General features: G+C 38.9%; 2 protein-coding genes across 3 annotated transcripts; both read right to left on the bottom strand.

The window, feature by feature from the left end:
* Positions 1-722: 722 nt before the first annotated feature.
* Positions 723-9613, bottom strand: LOC122667944 (uncharacterized protein C57A10.07). Its single transcript, XM_043864435.1, has 3 exons — positions 8907-9613; positions 1926-2050; positions 723-1412 (listed from the first exon to the last, which is right to left on the bottom strand). Exons 1-3 carry the CDS (start codon positions 9496-9498, stop codon positions 1095-1097), a joined length of 1035 nt encoding a protein of 344 aa, XP_043720370.1. The 5' UTR covers positions 9499-9613; the 3' UTR covers positions 723-1094.
* A 1703-nt stretch (positions 9614-11316) lies between these two features.
* Positions 11317-15648, bottom strand: LOC122667946 (glycolipid transfer protein 3-like). 2 transcript variants are annotated; one of them, XM_043864440.1, is made up of 7 exons: positions 15306-15648; positions 15110-15165; positions 14620-14750; positions 12180-12315; positions 11640-11783; positions 11494-11534; positions 11317-11461 (listed from the first exon to the last, which is right to left on the bottom strand). In XM_043864440.1, the coding sequence occupies exons 1-6, from the start codon at positions 15469-15471 to the stop codon at positions 11499-11501; spliced, it is 669 nt and encodes a 222-aa protein (XP_043720375.1). In that variant the 5' UTR covers positions 15472-15648; the 3' UTR covers positions 11317-11461; positions 11494-11498. The 2 variants fall into 2 exon arrangements, with proteins under 2 accessions (XP_043720375.1, XP_043720374.1); XM_043864439.1 differs by having other exon boundaries at positions 11317-11534; positions 15306-15646.
* Positions 15649-18733: the final 3085 nt, after the last annotated feature.

Raw genomic sequence — 18733 nt, 5'->3', positions numbered from 1 at the left:
TGATCTTAAGTCTTAAAAATCATATAAGATATATAATTAAGGATTTAGTCATCTAAGGTATTTAAGGTTAGAATATGAATTTGTTTTGGTTCTAACGGTTCATAATTGGTCTATCGGTTATAAAACTAATGGAAGAACCGATCCGGACAAATAACCTATTTTTTAAAAAGTCATAATCAACCCATGTCAGCATATGATATTAATGTCATTTTTAATCTAGAGTAAATGAGTAGTTTTGAATCATGATAAATTCCTCTCATATATCCTCATGTATTGGCATTTTCCATTCGATTCTCAACCATGCATTTCTCATAAAGCTTAGAATTTTTAACAGACTTTCAAAACCCTAGTTATTTGGCCGTGTTGTAAATTCCATTAGAGCTGAAACTTGATCTGTGAACAAGGGATAAATGATAATCTAGGCCTTCGTATGTGGATCCGTGAAAGAAACCAGAGCTCATATCGTAGAAAATCCATGACTGTATAACTAACTCGAAAATTTATTAAATGTGCAACTACACTTGACCTTACTTTTCAAGCTGATGAAAAAGAAAATTTACTCCTCAATTACTGCATAAAATGAAGATGTTTTCTGTATTTCTACTGCTATTTAGCCTATTTTCTTCCTTAAATATTTTGGATCCTTTATGTTTTTTCCTTGAAGAACCAAGGCATAAGTAGAAACTAGTATTTATTTCGAAGGAAAATTCAGAGCTTGAATATGGCAAAAATGCTGTAGTTTCACAGATGATGTAGAGTTTATTGGCTTAAACATAATCACAAGGTTGGATCCTTTTTGAAGCTCCTTTTCTAGGAACAAATAGCCCAAGATCAAACTTCACCTTCTAAATCCTTACAAAAAGAGAGGGAGAGGAGGGGGGGTACAAAGGTAGGGGAGTGGAGTAACAGAAAGTGATTACTGCAGGACCAGGGACTCAGGCATCTGTCACTTAAAACAGTTGGTCAGAGATGCAACTCCAGCTTAAATGCAAAGGAGGAGAAACAGTTCACTTCGTCGAGCCCAGAAGTTGAGGATCAGAGTCGCCACTCTGACTTGCATATCAAGATAACGGAAAACATTATGGCCAAATCTATTAAGCCCAGGGAAGGAAGCCTGGATAAGGAGATACACCACAGTATCTGAACAATCCTTCCAGCTCAGGACATCCATTAGGATAAGGAATTGACCGGTGGAATGGATCACGTCCAAGTTTCTTGCGGTGAAGAGAACCTGAACAACCATATGGGTCTTCTTGGAACTGAGACCTCACCAATGCTTCACCCTTCATTGCTGCCTCCTTTGAAGTGGACGAAGCCGGGGTTCCTGCATAGAAGAACCTATTCTCTGGAAATCCGATTGCAGATCGGTGAAGATGTGAAAATCTTTCCTCCTTGAAATCATAACTTACAACCTGATTTCCAGAAGCAACATGTTTAGAACTTTGACAGCAACTTGGAGCCTTACAGAAAATTGAAGTCAGCAAGTGAAAAAGAGTGCTAGCTTCACTGGGATGGTATGAAATAAGCTTCAGTCTCTTCTCAAAAGAGGCAATGCATAAGCTGAACCTAGCTTACCTACTATCATGGAAGCTTAAAACAAGCTTTGATTATGCTCCAAGAGATTGCATAAAATATCATGAAAATACTCGATGGATATTTTAGAATAATCTAGGTATTTTTCAACGAGAAGATCAAACAATTAGGAGCAGATGTTGCTAATGGACCTTAATCTGGATCAATTTCATTATAATGTTTAGTGGAATTCAGCAACTTCTAAACAAGAAGCATACAATACCTTAACTAGAACCAGCTATTTAAGATAAATGCATAGCCCAATGTTGTCGTTTGGGATACGGAGTGTGGGTACCACCCCATGCCATAACTTGATGAAGGACAAGAAAAATCGAACAGAAAGAGGGACTTACAGTTATGTTGGAAGGGTATGCACCAGTCAGTTCCCGGAACCGGCAAACACTAAAGAGAAGGTTCTCAAAGCTGTCCCTCGCATGCTCCTCTGTAAGTGCCCTCCATCTAACATCATCTTGCTTTCCTATGCAAGAAAATGTACCATAACAGCCAAGCAATAAGACTTCTATGTACCAAACTTGGATAATGTTCCACATTAAAAAGATGAAAGAAAAAGATCATCATAGGAAATGTGAACAATTGGATCTAAAAAAGTCAGGTAGTGTAAGACCATCACAGGAAATGTGGACTATTGGATCTAAAAAAGTTAGGTAGTGTAAGACCCATGAAGTTCCAACTGTCATTTTATGTTTACAAAACAGCAACAAGTTAGCAAGACTCATATCAATACATCGAATTTCTGGTCAGTCATGTCTAGTGGGCGAGCCTTGGCGCAATGGTTAAGTTGCGCTATTGCAACCTTTTTCATGTCTAGCATATTCACACAAATCAAGGGGTTCAACATAGCAGAGACCACGGAATATAATTGGAAGAGCAGGTGTTGTTGATGACAATTATTGGCAGGAGCAGAAATCCAACAGATGTAGGTTTCTGATATTAGTTCTCATTGTATTCACAATTATACCTGAAATGCTTTTTCATGCATGCCATTGAAGGCAATAGCAGAACATAAATAGGGATATACAGTAGCCCTGGACCCTGCTTGCCAAACAGCACTAGCTGTCCAGCTGCAAGAAACATGACAAAAGGATAGTGCTCTACTATATCTCTTGAGCAAAAGAATAACCAAGGATAAGGCAGGGTTTACCTTAAGAAATAAATGGAATCGGAAATAAATAAATACGCATTGGACACTACTGGCATTACAGATTCAGAATTTAAAAGCAAGCAAGCCAGTAAATCAAGCTTAGACAAAGTGAGAATAAATGCATGGTTTAAAGTATCGACCGATACGATATGGACCGATACATATCGGTCGATACCGATACGATACATACCGATACGTCTCCTTTTTTTTTTTTAAATGAACTGTCTCGAATTGTATCGACCGATACGATACGATACCATCGATACGTCCAGTAAAGGGTTCAGTGGATGGTTTAATATGTATCGATAAACGTATTGCCCGATACAGCTCGATACATACTGATACATCACCGATACGTACCGATACACACCGATACATACCGATACGTACCAATACCATCGATACATTGCATAAAAAAGCCATTTTCAGTCACAGATTCGATACAATTCCTAATCTAACGAAAAAATGAAAGAAAACTCTCAACCAAGAGTCTAAAATCTATCTTGGTTTTTCACACTTTTAAACTAAAAAACGAATGAAGGAGTGCTACAACATCATCCTTTGCATCATCCAATACTCTTCATGGCTATTGACGATTAAAACATGTGAGAAACTTCATCTTTTATAATAATTTCAATTTAATGCACTTGTTTGGTTATACATTATTCACCATTTTAAGTTTTATGCATGACACTTATTATATATTGCTTATTTATATTGTTTTTTGTTTCAAAAATGTATTTCCATGTGTATCTTGACCATTTCTATGCGTATTTGTATTGTTCGATACGTATCTTTGAAACGATACGATACGATACGTCTCTTAAAATCACCTGACCGATACGATACCCGATACCGATACTTTAAACCTTGAATAAATGGAAGCATGCATCACAAAGTTATGATAAGAAGATACCTCATTCCATTATTTAGTGGGATATACTGCAAAGGCAAGTAGATTCATGACAGTAGAATAGCTACAGTATCTTACAAGCTGCCTGTTGAAGTAGTCAACACCATTCCAAGCAACTCAGTGTAAAGGGATTAGTCCATGCTTGGGGAATGAGGTTTGGGAGTAAGTTTCCCGTATAATGACTTACTGAAGAAGGGGAAGGATCTCCCTCCCCACCTCCCCCAACAAAAGGAAAAAAAAAATCTTTCTTTTAGTTTTTAATCTCTGTTTGATTGTCAATGTTTGTCTTGGACCAATAATTGATTTACTCCAGGCACATGCCTCAGCAAACTAAGTAAAACTAGTACATTCAATCAAACTTTTTCTGGTAATCTGGTTTGTCTTGGATATCTTGGTAAAATTCCGATAAAGAGTTGTCTGGATTTGGGTAAGGAAATAATTTTTTTGTTAGGAGTCTAGTCACGGTTTCCTAATTTGGTTAGATTTCTTTCTTTTAATATGATTAGATGATTAGGACTTAGATCTCAGTTACCTATTGTATTTCAGTTTCCTATTTTTATTTTAACTCAGTTTTAGTCAATATAATATAAGGTCTGGAGATAGATCAAATCTATCTATCGTGCAACTATTCTGCTTCTTCCACCTCTCGGTTTCTCTCAACTCTTCTCCTTCTCTTCTTCTTCTATACTTCTGGTTTCTTAAGATCTGAAACCATTACATGGTACTGGAGCTCCTTCACTAATCAATACCTATTATAAAGTTTGGTTTTGAAAGTCTAAGAAGGTTTTTCGTTTAAGACTGGCAGCAACCTATGCTGCTTGTTGATTATCTTAGGCCCTAGTTGATAGTTATAATGATAAACTATGGCTCCTCTACCCATGTATTGTCTCTGGGTTCAAACTCCTGCATATTGAGGCTTGCCGCATCAGTTTCTCCATGACGATAATCTGTTTTTTTTTTAATCAGGTTTTGAGATTTGATTTTACGATACATCAAGCCACAAGTTTTGTTCCAATTTTTGGGTTTATAGGCCCTTATGCAGAGGACCTTCGACAGTTATGTCAAGCCAATTCCAGCCCAAGATTGGATGCTAGCTCTCCTCTCCAACTAACCTGCCAGTGCTCTGTTTTTTTTTTTTTGTTTTTTTTTTAATTTTTTCTGGTTCTCTCTCATATCGTGATCAGTTGCTGTTATATGTAATGGATTATCAGATTTTATGGTTCAGTATATATTTGATTTATTAGATCAGATTTTATAAGATCTCTTGGACACATATAGTTACTGGATGGTATATCTGGGTTCAATCAAGACTTGATTGCATACTGGTTACTGAGATTTCAGTTCTGGTTTACAGACTTTGAATCAGGAATTTCATTAAGTTCTCTTGTTATTAAGGATCCTTCGATCCTATTCTCGAGGTCATCTGACTCCAGCCTTGGCTGCCATTATATTTCACCTAAATTATGGGTTTATTCAAAGTGTTTTCTGGTTGTTTGTGTTCTGCGGGTGGTGAGATTATATCAGATCAAGTGCTGCAGTGTATCAGATCAGTGTTTTTTTGTAGTTATTGTTGCTGCGGTTATATCAGGTTGTGGCTGCGCATGATGGCTGATCCCAAAGCCATATCGGATAATGTTAATGTCCAAATAACCACTAATAAACTCAATGGAGTTGGAAATTATTTGTTATGGGCACAGGCAGTTAAAGTATATTTAAATGCCAAAGGGAAGATAAAATACCTTACCTCTGATCCACCTTTCTGCCGATTCCAAGGAACCCGCTGAGATGAAAGCCTATCAGGAGTGGATGCGTTAGAATGACACTCTTTTCATATGGTTATGGAACAGTATGGATCAGGCTATTGCAGCCAATGTCATGTTCCATCCCACTGCTAAAGGAGTGTGGGATGAATTGAAGTGAACTTTCTCCCAAGAATGAAATATCACCCATGTATTTGATCTATATGATAAACTATTTTCATTCACACAGGGGACAGATCCTTGAATGAGTACTTCAATGCTTTTACTGGTATAAGGGAGGAGCTTAATATTCATCAATCTGTTACAACTAATTTGGAACAGCTACAACGTCAGCGGGAAGAGTTCTTTGTTGCAAAATTGATGGCCAGCTTACATCCTGATTATTAGTCTGTCAAGAGTCAATTACTTGCTGGGGGAAAAGGTGTCTTCGCCTAATGAATCATTTGCACGTTTTCAATGTGTTGTTCCCTCCCACGCCGCTATCCCATCCTCTCCTAAAGACAAATCTGCCTTTGTTGCCAGTCGTGGTCGAGGATTCTCTGAGAGAGGGCGTGGCTCATGGGGTGGTTGTGGCCGAAGTGGTAGAAGTACATGTAGCCAGCAGGGTGATCGACCATCTATACAATGTACTTTTTGTGGCAAGCCCAACCATACAATTGACACATGTTCGGTTAAACATGGTCGACCAAAGTGGGCTTCACCATTAGCCAATACTGGTGCATCTGATGGTATTGCCGCAAAGGTGTCTTCAGATGACACCAATCTTACTTCTTCATCCAGAGCTTCTTCATTAGGGTTGTGTCTCGTGATGACTATAACCATTTGGTTAGATTTCTCCAGAACCTGCAGCCATCAACCCATGCCTCTTCCTCCATAGCTACTCTATCCCACATAGGTACCAAAGCTTTCCTTACATCCACCTCTTCTACTCCGTAGATCATTGACTTGGGTGCGTCCACCCATATAACAGTAAGTCAGAATTATTTTCTTCGTTGACCAAATTGTCTAACTCTTCTCTTGTCATTCTTGCTAATGGATCCTCTACTAGTGTCACTGGTCATGGTACGATTTCCCCTACTTCATCCATGACCTTGTCTTTTGTCCTTCATGTACCCCAATTACTTTTAAGTTTGTTATCTGTTAGTCAACTGACTAAATCTCTCAACTGCCTTGTCACCTTTTTTCCTTTTTATTGTGTTTTTCAGGACCTTCAGACAAGGAGGACGATAGGTGGCAGGCTTGAGTTGGTGCAGACCTAAAAGGTTAGCACGCCAAGATCGAAAACTGATAGAGAATAGGGTGTTGAACTGAGCTTGGTTTGTTTAGGTTAGGGTTGATTAGGGTGGTTGCTTGCTGGTTCTAATGGAAGGTAAGAAAGGCCACAGTTAGAGGGTTATGAAAAGAAGGTTAAGGATGGGATTTATGGGCAGAAAAGGATTGTAAATGAAAGAAGGGTGCAGGGGCAGGTTATAGGATAGTTTGATGAACATACTTGAAGATGGACTGCTGTATTTGATAGCCTTAAAACTGAGTCTCACTAGTGTCTAGAGTCTCACTAGTAGAAGGATAAATCATCAGATAACTAGAGTCTCACTAGTGTCCCACCATAGGAGTAACTCACAAGCATGTTCTCAAAGAGAAGAAGACTAAATCTTTTTTTTTTTTTTGAAGAATTCTGGAATGCCAAAGCAGCCTTCCACGATTTGAATTTATAGGGGAGGAAGAAGTTCCAAAAAACCCTTAGATACATGTAAGTAATTAATAGACTGTTGGTATTCTCAACCCATTACATAGAAAACACCCCCCATGCATATAGGAACAATAAACAAGAACCTAGGAATTAGAAACAAGAAAAATAATAAATCTGCCTACGAATATGAAAAGACACTTAACTACCTAGATATATGAAAATAAGCTACTACTAAGCCTAATCCCGTATGCATTCCTTGAACCCACATTTTAGGGCCATTAAAGTGGCCCATTACAAAGAAAACACATAGAATCAAAGGCCAATGTGTACATAACCCCACCCAAGGCTTATTTCCAATAAAATAAGTCCATTATGTGACATATATGAATCAGGGAGCCTCGTGCACTAGGTACGCCCTTTTTTAAGAAAGGGATTAGTCTATCACAATGGAAATATGTGTTGGATCTTTTGTCTGAGCATGGTATGCTTGCATCTAAACCAATTGATACTCCTATAGATCCACATAAGAAATTTGGAACAGGTGATGGTGAAGATTTCGATGATGTGCACCAATATAGGAGGTTAGTTAGGAAGCTTATTTATCTAATTGTTACTAGACCAGACATTTCCTTTGCTATGATTGTTACTAGTCAATTTAAGCAATCGCCGAAAAAGGTTCACTGGGAGGCAGCTTGTCGCATTCTAGGATACCTAAAGGGGGCTACAGGAAAGGGGCTCATTTATCGTCCACGTCAGAATGTTGATCTTGTAGGGTTTTATGATGCTGACTGGGCTAGTGCTGATGATGATAGGAGGTCTACCACAGGTTAATGTACATTTATTGACGGTAATCTTGTCTCATGGCGTAGTAAGAAGCAAACAACTGTGGCCAGATCTAGTGTTAAGGTTGAGTATAGAGCTATGACTCATATTGCAACTGAGTTAATGTGGTTGAATTGTTGAAGTCTCTACTAGTCGCTATCTACATTGCCATTAGCCCGGTGTTTCATGAAAGTACCAAACATATTGAGGTTGATTCTCAATTTGTGAGGGATGTTGTTATGAAGAAGTTGATTGTTACTCCATTCATCTTGTTTGCGGACCAGTTGGCTGATATGTTTACCAAGTCTCTTTTTAGCTTGCCTTCCAGAAGTGTTGTTCCAAGCTAGCCATAGGAGATTTGTATGCTCGCTTGAGGGGGAGTGTTAGGAGTCTAGTCACGGTTTCCTAGTTGGGTTTGATTTCATTCTTCTAATATAATTAGATGATTAGGACTTAGATCTCAATTACCTATTGTACTTCAGTTTCCTATTCTTATTGTAACTCGGTTTTAGTCAATATAAATATAAGCTCTGGCGATAGATTAAATCTATCTATCGCACAACTATTCTTCTTCTTCCACCTCTCGGTTTCTCTCAACTCTTCTCCTTCTCTTCTTCTTCTATACTTATGGTTTCTTAAGATCTGAAACCATTACATTTTTAATTGATTGGAATAATCAATTCACTAAACTCTGAGTTGCTCTAAACCTGGCATGCTATTTATCTTACTGTCCATGGGCTGCAATGCTGCATAACATGTAAATCTTACTTGAGAATGTCATTCTCCACATAGAGTTAGTAATCAATGTTCCATAAGAAAAATGAGGAGGTAGAAATCCAATGAATCGGTTAGGAAGACCACTAGAACTAGAAAGATTTCCCATAAGTTTTCAGAAACCCACATTGGATGATTTCTGTTCATGAATATGATCTATAAGACAAAACAGAATAAAAATATGCGAGTAAATTTTGAGATGATTAAACTCACCAAACCAGCCTTTGGATTCGGCAACAGCCCAATAACTCTGAGCCTCACTGCGGGGACCTGCATCTTTCCGAGTCTCTCCACCACTGAACAAAAGCAGAGCTCCTTCATCTTTGGCAGCAGTTTCAACTCCCTCCTTTATATGCCCCAAAAAAGTAGCAGCTTGGCCGGGATGCTTCTGGTAAGACTCCAGAAACCATGAATCCTCCTGATCAACTTTTCCACAACCACTACTCGTATAGACCGAATGCCCAGCAACCATTACAAGATTTTGAAGTTTGGAAAATGGATATGAACTCGAATCCATATCAAATTCCCCTTGAACATTCATCATCCGGAACCGGCTCGCATGTAGGGACAATATGATTAAAACGGTCACTCCAAATGAGAGAGAAACGAAGAAAACGAGAAAAGGATGCAGCTTGTAATAGTATTGAAGGCGATTCCCGATGGAGTTAAGCATCTTGAACGAATCGTATAACGAATTTTTCGGCTTTCGGGGTTTTCTTATAGTTCCGGACTCTAAATCAAAGTCCCCTCTTCGGTAAGCATGGAAGGACTTCGGACTCCCTTGCCCGAATGACTGGGTATTCATCGTAGCATTGAATTCGCTCTATAACCCAGCATAAATTGAAATGTCAAGCATACCCAAATGAGAATTTTGAGGAGGAAAATCAAACGGGCAATGAATTCCTGTTTCAGAGGTGTCAAATTGAATTTACTCAGAAGTGAGTAGCGAGTGAAGAAAGGAAAAAAATAAAAACTCAACCCAAAAACGAATTGGTAGATGGGGAGCAAAGACAAACAAAACATACCCAGATGGAAAATTGTAATGAGAAGTTCGCAAAATGTGAAATGATCTTGATCATGAAAAACAAAGTATTTCCGCGTGAAGGGAGCTAGAACCAGAAGATTCTTCGTCTGCTCACCTTCACCAGACAAAGAAATAGGAATTTCTCCCCTGCTCTGGCAAAGAAGATTCAGAAATCCCTTGGATCAGGGACTTCGACCTCCGAAGTTGTTTGCTCTCGGACCCTTTTCGTTGCTAATCTGGATCGTGCAGTGACGAAAGCTAGACGACCCATCGATCACGGATCTACCTCGGCAAGGACTGCAAGCTGCACGTACACAAAGGCTACAGCTGGTCGAGGCCCGGACCAAGAAATCGCAGTAAAAAACCGACTACTGCTAAGGGTGTCAATCTGTCGGTTCGGTTTCGATCGGGAAAGGTGAACCCTAACCAAACCAATAAGGGAATGTTCATTTTACTCCGGTTTGGATTCAATTTCTTATGGGGGTTCAGTCTGGTTTGGATTCTGGTTTACCATGTATATATACATAATTGGGTTTGGTTTGGAATCAATCCGGTTGAGTGAATCTGAAACCAAACCCAAAACAAATTTTCCCAGTTGGTTCAGTCCGGTTTTCTTATCGATTATATGGCTTTAGGTTCGATTTCAGTCCAGTTTTTCATATTTGTTGCGGTTTTGATGTGGTCCGATTTTCAGCCAGTTCCACAATCCCAATCAGGAAACAAACAAATAAGGAATCGAATCAGTTCAATTGGGCTTTTTTCAGTCAGTTTGATCTGGTTTCACCAGTTTGGCCTAGGGTTTGACACCCCTAACTACTACAATGCCTTAATCAGGTTTTCATGTTCAATGCTGATGTGGTGTTTGTATGACCCGTCATTGGGAATGACATGCTTCTTTTCTAGGCCACATCCACTGGTTCAATAATCGGAATCAGATCAGACAAATCAGGTCTAGGAATTGACCGTGGGATCCAGATCCTCTACTGCCGAGCTGCCCGGCAAGACCGTGTTGCCCATACATGGGGCTGTGCACAATTACCGCCTTACCCCCACTCGGGCAAGGTGTTTGGGCAGGGGTAAGGCGGACATTGCGTGCAGCCCCGTGTCAGGGCAGCACGGTCCTGCCGGGCAGCTCGACAGTAGAGGATCCAAACCGTGATCAATCTCAATTTTAGATGTTTCAAAACAGTCAATTCTAGGATTTATGGGATCAATTCCGTTGGATCAGAATTGAGAAGAACCAGTTCGAGCATTTATTCCAAATTTAAAATCGTTGACCACATCGAACATGATCCATTATTGACTTGGCATAAAAAAAATTCTGATTTTTAAAGAAAAACATGAGTAAATCCATCCCATCCGATACCGATTCCCAAATCTCTGGCCTCTCTCTCGTTGATTCCCAAAAGTTTTCACATTAGTCATCTTAATTCTATTGGTAACCCAGAATATCCAATTGATCTCAATGAAACAAAAATGATCATCAAGATTCATTCCTTCATTAGAGCTAGACCATACATTGTTTTAAGAGTAAGAAGTTTGAGATCTGTGTATGTAAGCTTGGAAGTTCACAGATCGTTCTACGAACATCAGGGGTGTATGTAATTCACAAAATTTTACTCATTTACTAGGTAGTAAAAGAAATACATATGTATATGTACATAAGATTGAAGAGTTACTCAAAAGTCAGCCAAAATTAACACTTAATTTGTACATGCAAACTATGTTAGAGAAGAAAAGCCAACTTGTTTTAATTTGCTTTATGTACTCTCTCTCCTTAATTAGGAGGATTTTAACTTGTCCAATCGAAAGCTTCTCTGCAAAACATAAAGAAACAGAAAATAAAGTGAATTAGTTTTTCCCCCTTTTTTTTTTTTCTAAGGTGATGAAACAACTTAAGGCCATGTCTGTTGTAAGCTCACCAGGATAGAGTGGATGTCATCTAAAAGAGGCAAAAGCAGTGAAACCAAACTCTGCAAGTCCTCCTTAAGCTTATCATAGTCTTCATCCCCGGCCATTAGTAAGCAAATGAAGGTTTTTCTATCAGGGATTAACTTGAGAGCTACCTATACACATACAAATTATGTTCTACATGTTAGTATATGAAACTGGGATATAAACATGTTATTATTATAACCATCAAGTTGCAGGTTCAAAACATAGAAACAGCCTCTCTGCTATGTGAGGGTAAGGCTGCGAACATTTGCCCATCTTGTATTCTACAATAGCGAGAGCCTCGTGCATTGAGACCATCTTTTATTTTTATTTTTTTTCAGGAGGGGGGGGGGGGGGAGAGAGAGAAATGGGGTGTGATACTGGGGTTTAAAAACCCCTGGGTGGTACAACACAAAGCCAATCTGAGTTGGGCATGGAGGGATAACTTGTTTCCAACTGAGGCCATAATGGTCCATGGGTGGAGAAATTAAGAAAGCTAAAATAAGAGGAGATGGGTTTTTAATTACTCTGTAAGCAGCTGAAGAGATCCAACCGTGCCATGGTTTCAATGCAATATCATAAGAAGACTCCACCGCTTGCTCAATAGTCTGGTCTGGTTCCTTTACTAACTTGTCCAACAGAGCTACCGCGAAGTCCATGGACCTAAGCATGCAGTGAAGCAACTCAGGTTATTATCCTCATTATGATGCTGATGAACCCTTAGGATATGTTTGGTCGTTTTTTTTTTTTCTTTTCTTTTTTTTGGGGGGGGGGGTGTTGTGGGGGAAGGGGTTGTCAATTGGTCGGTTTGGTCCGATATGGTCAGTCCAAATCAAAGCCACAAATTTGGGCCCAGTTGTGGTAGGGGCCAGTTTGCCGCCTTTGTCCTATGTCATGGTTCAGTTCCACCTAATTCATGATTTATTAGGATTCTTTAGTTTGTCTCTAATAAGGAAAAGATTTTTTAAGAATCGCTCATTGGATTTTTTTTTTTTTTCTTTTTTCTGGTGGGTGGGGAGGGATTCTAAGTCATCTTGAAATTTACCAACTAACTTTCAAAATTTATTTCTTAATTAGAAACAATATGTGAAGGAAAAAAAGATTGCCAAGTGTAGAATCCTGCACACGTCCTCTCACATAAGGGTGTCAAAATCAAATCGAAACCATTTACCGAAATCAAATCGAACCGTGAAATCGTTTAATAAATGGTTTGGTTATGGTTTCACAATTGAGGTTGTTTAGTTAAACAGTTTGATTCGAATCGAACCGTTTAACCAAATAAACCATTTAACACTCTAAAATGTACATAAATGTGCTAAAGTCAAATAGAAACCGTTTAAAACCGATACAGTAAAATCATTTAATAAATGGTTCGATTATGTTTCAAAATTGAACCCGTTTACTTAAACGGTTTGAACTTAACCAAGTCATTTAACGCTCTTACGACTCTCACATCCCACCTTTGGGTTTTCCTTAGTAAACCCCCTTATTGGATGATTTATTTTACAACCCCCTCATCGATGGGAAATTGCATTCTGACATATCGTAGTGATCCCTCTCCCATATGTTAATCACAAAAATGTGCTTGGGATGGGCACTCCGCCCACTTCTTGTATGCTTGTCGGATGGGCCAATCATAGGGCGCGACCAAGCAGGGTATGGGCGTCATTTCAAGGGGAGGAGAGAGGCAGATACGGGACAAATATTACCGATATTGGTACGTCAGGTCCAATATGGGATCAAAATCCATTTTTAACCTAAATTTTTAACTTGGAATCTAGGGTTCCTAACCATTTCACGGATACCGCACCAGTCTACTATTGATATTATGGGATGGGCACTCCGCCCACTTCTTGTATGCTTGTCGGATGGGCCAATCATAGGGCGCGACCAGGCAAGGTATGGGCATCATTTCAAGGGGAGGAGAGAGGCAGATACGAGACAAATATTACCGTTATTGGTACGTCAGGTCCAATATGGGATCAAAATCCATTTTTAACTTGGAATCTAGGGTTCCTAACCATTTCATGGATACCACATCAGTCTAGAATTGATATTATGGGATGGACACTCCGCCCACTTCTTATATGCTTGTCGGATGGGCCAATCATAGGACGCGACCAGGCAGGGTATGGGCATCATTTCAAGGGGAGGAGAGAGGCAGATACGGGACAAATATTACCTATATTGGTAAGTCAGGTCCAATATGGGATCAAAATCCATTTTTAACCTAAATTTTTAACTTGGAATCTAGGGTTCCTAACCATTTCACAGATACCGCATCAGTCTAGTATTGATATTATTCAGAGATGACGCCAATACATATTGACCGATATAATTGATAATTAAAACCGGGATGACAACATGTTCATGTAAGTTTGAGTGCCAATTACAAAGTGACGGTCACCTGATTAGACCGATCAAATACTTTGAATTACTGACCTATAATTGACCATTTATAGCCTGATTATCCCTTTAAAATCTAATTAACCCAATTATGGGCCGATAGCCAACCAATAGAATAGAAATGTTTTCATGTCAGGTTTTTAGGAATCGGTATTGGTTACAGATCGGTCTTTGCCGATATCGATCTTGATCCGACTCAGCCCATATCAGTCTAGATTGGACAGAATCACCCTTGGTTTCAAATTAAAAAAATGGATTGTATGGAGACTGAGTCTGTCTCTCTCCCACCCCCCATGGAAATGACCCCCTTTCTCCCCTTCCCGCCCTCTTCATTGGGCACAACCGTTAGTTCCAAGAAAGACAGCAGCTTGCCCAACCCTCTTCCTCAACTAAAATACAATATTTCATATATTTGGAAGGATCGAGTTTCCCTTCAGCTATGGTGAATGGGATCTCATTCACTATAGAGATCCCATTCACCGCGGGAGGAGGAGGAGGGGGGAGGGGGAAAGGATATCAGGAGGGTATTTTGGGATTATATTAAAACAGAGAGAGAGATACCTAGTGAGCCAGACCAAGGCTCTGGCAGAACTGGTAGGCTTTCTTGCAGTCCCTTCGCTATCCTCTTTCTTCAAAACTTCCACCAAATTCGAATAAATTGAAGGATCTGATTCATACAGCTTCTCCAATCTCTGTGAAGTACGGAATAATAAACAAAATAAGAAAGAAGCTTCATGGGTTACCCCTAACAACTACTTACTTGACCTCTTCACCCCCTTTAAGAAGAAACTAAGAAAAGACCCATCAACGCTAACGCCATCAATCAATTTAATAACCAGACAGACGAGCTTCCTCCAATCACAGATGGACCACCCTCGTTTCAATTTAAGGCAAGAATCACAGTTTTAGTATTTTAGTAGATTAACTACGATGAACAGAGTATTTGTAGAGCATGAGAACGCACGATTCTGGCGTTTCCAAGTGACAGAAGCTCTTGTAAAACTCGATTTAGTGGGGTGTTTTTTTTTTTTTTCCTCTTTTCTCTATTTACCTGAATATTCTGGTGTACGTCTTGTCTCAATACCGCCATCGTTGGTCCAATCTTATCTGCAAAAGGACAGAAGAAAGCATCACCACAGGATGGATTTGTTGGTTAATTTCTGGTGTACGTTATACTGCAAAAATTGCTCTGTATGTGTTTGTGTGTGTGTGTCACAGAGAGAGAGAGAGAGAGAGAGAGAGCAAACCAAGAACTTGGAGAAACAAGTTGCAGATGGAGAGAAAGGGCCTTGAGGGGATGAGGGCTGTTTCCTGATGAACCCCAGGTTTAACTCTGACAACAGATGAAAGCTCTTCAATGACAGACCTTATCTCTGAGCCTTTCTTCTCAAATCCTTCTCTTTTCCTCTTCATTTGTTCTCCAACTCTTCCTCTTCTTGTCTCTTACATAGGTCTCACAACAAGGTATATGGGATATACCTTCAGATTCTGAAATCAACAAAGGAAAGAGGAAAATCAGTAAAAATTGAAGCTTTAGATTAGGTTTGCATTTGACATATCCGTTAGTCTTCTGGCCTGAGTTACAGGTTTGGTTAGGAGTCCCTGTCCTCTCCATCTGGTATTTAAATTATTGGATGGCTCATCACCATCCCCATCAGACATCAGCCATGGATTCTTTTTCCCCCTTCCCACTCTAGATTGATTGGGACCTGATGATATTTGACCTCTTAGAGTTAGCAGGTGTTCTCTCACTATTGGCTACTGCTAGTTCGATTAATTTTCTATCTAATAAAGTTAGAGTTATCCATGGTTTACTGATAGTCCCAAGATTCCCAACTCCCAACCGAGGTTCAAATTCCTAGAATTGGTTGGATTGGACCGGATACGATATATTTTAAGCATCTAGTGTTTTTCAATGTAAAATCGATTTGAGCCAGATGAAGGGACCGGATCAGCTTTGACCGATTCTGATCCGGATCGGCAAGAAATAGTCCCAACCAGGGTTACAAACCCGGAATCAGTATATTAGCTGGGCATCTATAGGGTTTTCAGTATAGAATCAACCGGAGATTGATGGGGGGTGGGGGAGGTCAAGATCAGCCTTGACCTTCCAGCCGGTCCGATCCAATTTTTAAAACCCCGATCCCAATCGTTCTGTCGGATGATCTGTAGTCGTATGATATTAAGAATTCATTTCCTGCAAAGTCTAATTGAGGGATTACTTTTATTTTATGGATAAGTAAAGGATAAGCAATGAGGATTAGAGTAGACGGAAAAATGATTATACAAGAAAGTTGACTTATATGGGATCTATGGCCTATACTATGCAAGGATACAATATGGCTACCAAAAAAGGGCCAAAAACGAAAAAAAAAGGAGTATACAATATGTTTAAGTCAATTGTAATGCATACATGTTCTCAGCATACTGCATATGTGTGCCTGTTTGAAACCATTGATTATCAGTTATTCAATAGACATGAAGATTGCTTAAGCATTTGGTTCATGGTTAGTACTCTGTCATCATGGTTATATCAGTTGATTCGTATTAGTATTCGTTATCGATACTTATACCTTGCGGATCCCATATTGGTGGAAAGTTTCTTAGTAAAAATCAATTTGTTCAAAACTCGAATTTTTTTTTATTTTTTTATTTTTTTTTGGAAATTATAATTTCGTATCGTGGATTCATGGGTGTTTCCTCAATCTAAGATGGAGGAAAACTTTCTTCTTGTTTAAATATATGAAAAACTAAACCTGATCTGTAATAAAAATGATAATGAATCGATAAGAACCCGTTGCAGAAAACATACTGAAAACTGAGATCAAAGCAACTGTTTGCATCTCTATCTGCTCCCTTCCGATTGAACTGTTTTGGCTTTGGTTTGACCTAATTCAAATTTTCAGGCTCTATTTGTTTCAATGTATAATTTTACCCGAAAAATTATACTTGAAATTTTTTTGAAGATGCTTGCTTTTTTATGTAAACAAACATTGAAATACTTTTCAACATGTAAAATCTTACTTTTTACATCGAGACGAACAGAGCCTGAAGGAAAATTGTGAGATAGAAGTTTATCTCTTTCACTAAGACTACATGACCATGAGTGGGCCTCACTAAGGAGACTCAGGACCTATAAATCTACCTCTTTTTCACCAAAAGGGAACAGATTCAATCTACAAATGCGACTTTCTAACATCCACACTCCAAGCAGCTATGAATTATGGAAAGATTCCCAGTTTGATACCCCACACACTTATTTAACCCAACATCTACTTCAAGAAAGCTATCAGATTCCTCATTTCAAGTAAGTAAACAAATCTCGATCATGAGTCATGCCTAATGCCATCTTTCAACAAAACCCTCTTGCTATAGCAGCTCTAGTGTTTTACTTTTAGTATTGCTTTTGCATAATAAGTTGAGTCCTGACCTATGTCCAAGTAGCTGTTGACTCTGGTGTCAATTAGATTTGCTTTTCTCTTCGAAGTGATATTCACACAGGCCAAGGCCATGGGTAGGGTTCACATATAGTTGGAAAATCAGTTTTTTTTTTTTTTTTTTTGGAGTTTGACTAGTTCTTTTCAAAATCTGGTGATTGAACAAGTCTAACTTAGTCAGGGTGAGTTTTTCTTAATAAATTTTTTTCTCTTTCTTTGAGTGAGTGAGGAGGGACTAAACTTTTGTTTGCTTCACATATGACAAGAAAGAATGGATTAATCAACAAACAATACTTCTAGGGTTTTGATTAGCTGTAAACCAAACTCATGGTCTATGAATAGTAAATGATCGAATAAATTTTAAAAAAAGTTGGACTTGGTGAGTTTCACTTGACTCGAGCAAAAACACTGAGTCAATGAGAATTTGGATGGATTTGGACTTAGTCTGATCATTTCTTAAACCTTTGCGAGTCTTTATGACTCCTAACTATGTTTATATTTTTTTGACTCAAACTTGGGTGACTCGCTTGAGTCAAAACTAGGTTTTCCAACTATGGGTTCACAGTATTGGCATCAATACTAGTTGTTGGCAATACCGATAGCAATATGTATTAACCATATAAGGTCGATACAAAATTAAAATAGTATTTTTTAAATCAAAAATTGGATGTTCGTCCCGTATCAACCGATCTGTATTTGTCAGGTGTCTGTATTGGTCACGGTCAATACCAATACAAATAAGATGATAGAATGGACTCGATACCAATAATTAAAACAATGCATTCGACAATAATCAAGGTGTTGCTAAAATCTCTTGTAGTTTGTCCCACCCAAGATTCAAGTAAGTGGAAACATAATGGGATAGATCTAAGCCAATTTCAATTTAGCCAAAATTGGTTGGGATCGGAATCAACCTGAACCCTAGAACCCTTTTTGGGTCGACCAATTCAAATCGATAGGACTCGCATTCAGGCTCGGCGGCACTGATTCCGATTCGAATAGACTGATTCAACTGATCCGATTTTGGTTTTTTAAACCTGATTCCATTGCTGATTGAGAATCACATACATATATAACAAGCACAATGCCACCACTTCTGGTGTCTTAGTGATGGCAATTACTGTCTCGTGACTCCAATGGGTTATCTTGACCGTCAAGATCCCATAAAGCTTTGAGAGGAGGAGGAGGAGAGAGAGAAGATGTATTGTTACACTTCTACCCCTACTAATGTATCTTTA

Source organism: Telopea speciosissima, chromosome 7, assembly GCF_018873765.1.
Source record: "Telopea speciosissima isolate NSW1024214 ecotype Mountain lineage chromosome 7, Tspe_v1, whole genome shotgun sequence".
In the NCBI taxonomy this organism is placed as follows: domain Eukaryota; kingdom Viridiplantae; phylum Streptophyta; class Magnoliopsida; order Proteales; family Proteaceae; genus Telopea; species Telopea speciosissima.
Note: the sequence above shows the minus strand (reverse complement) of the source record. Positions and strands in the feature narration are given on the sequence as shown.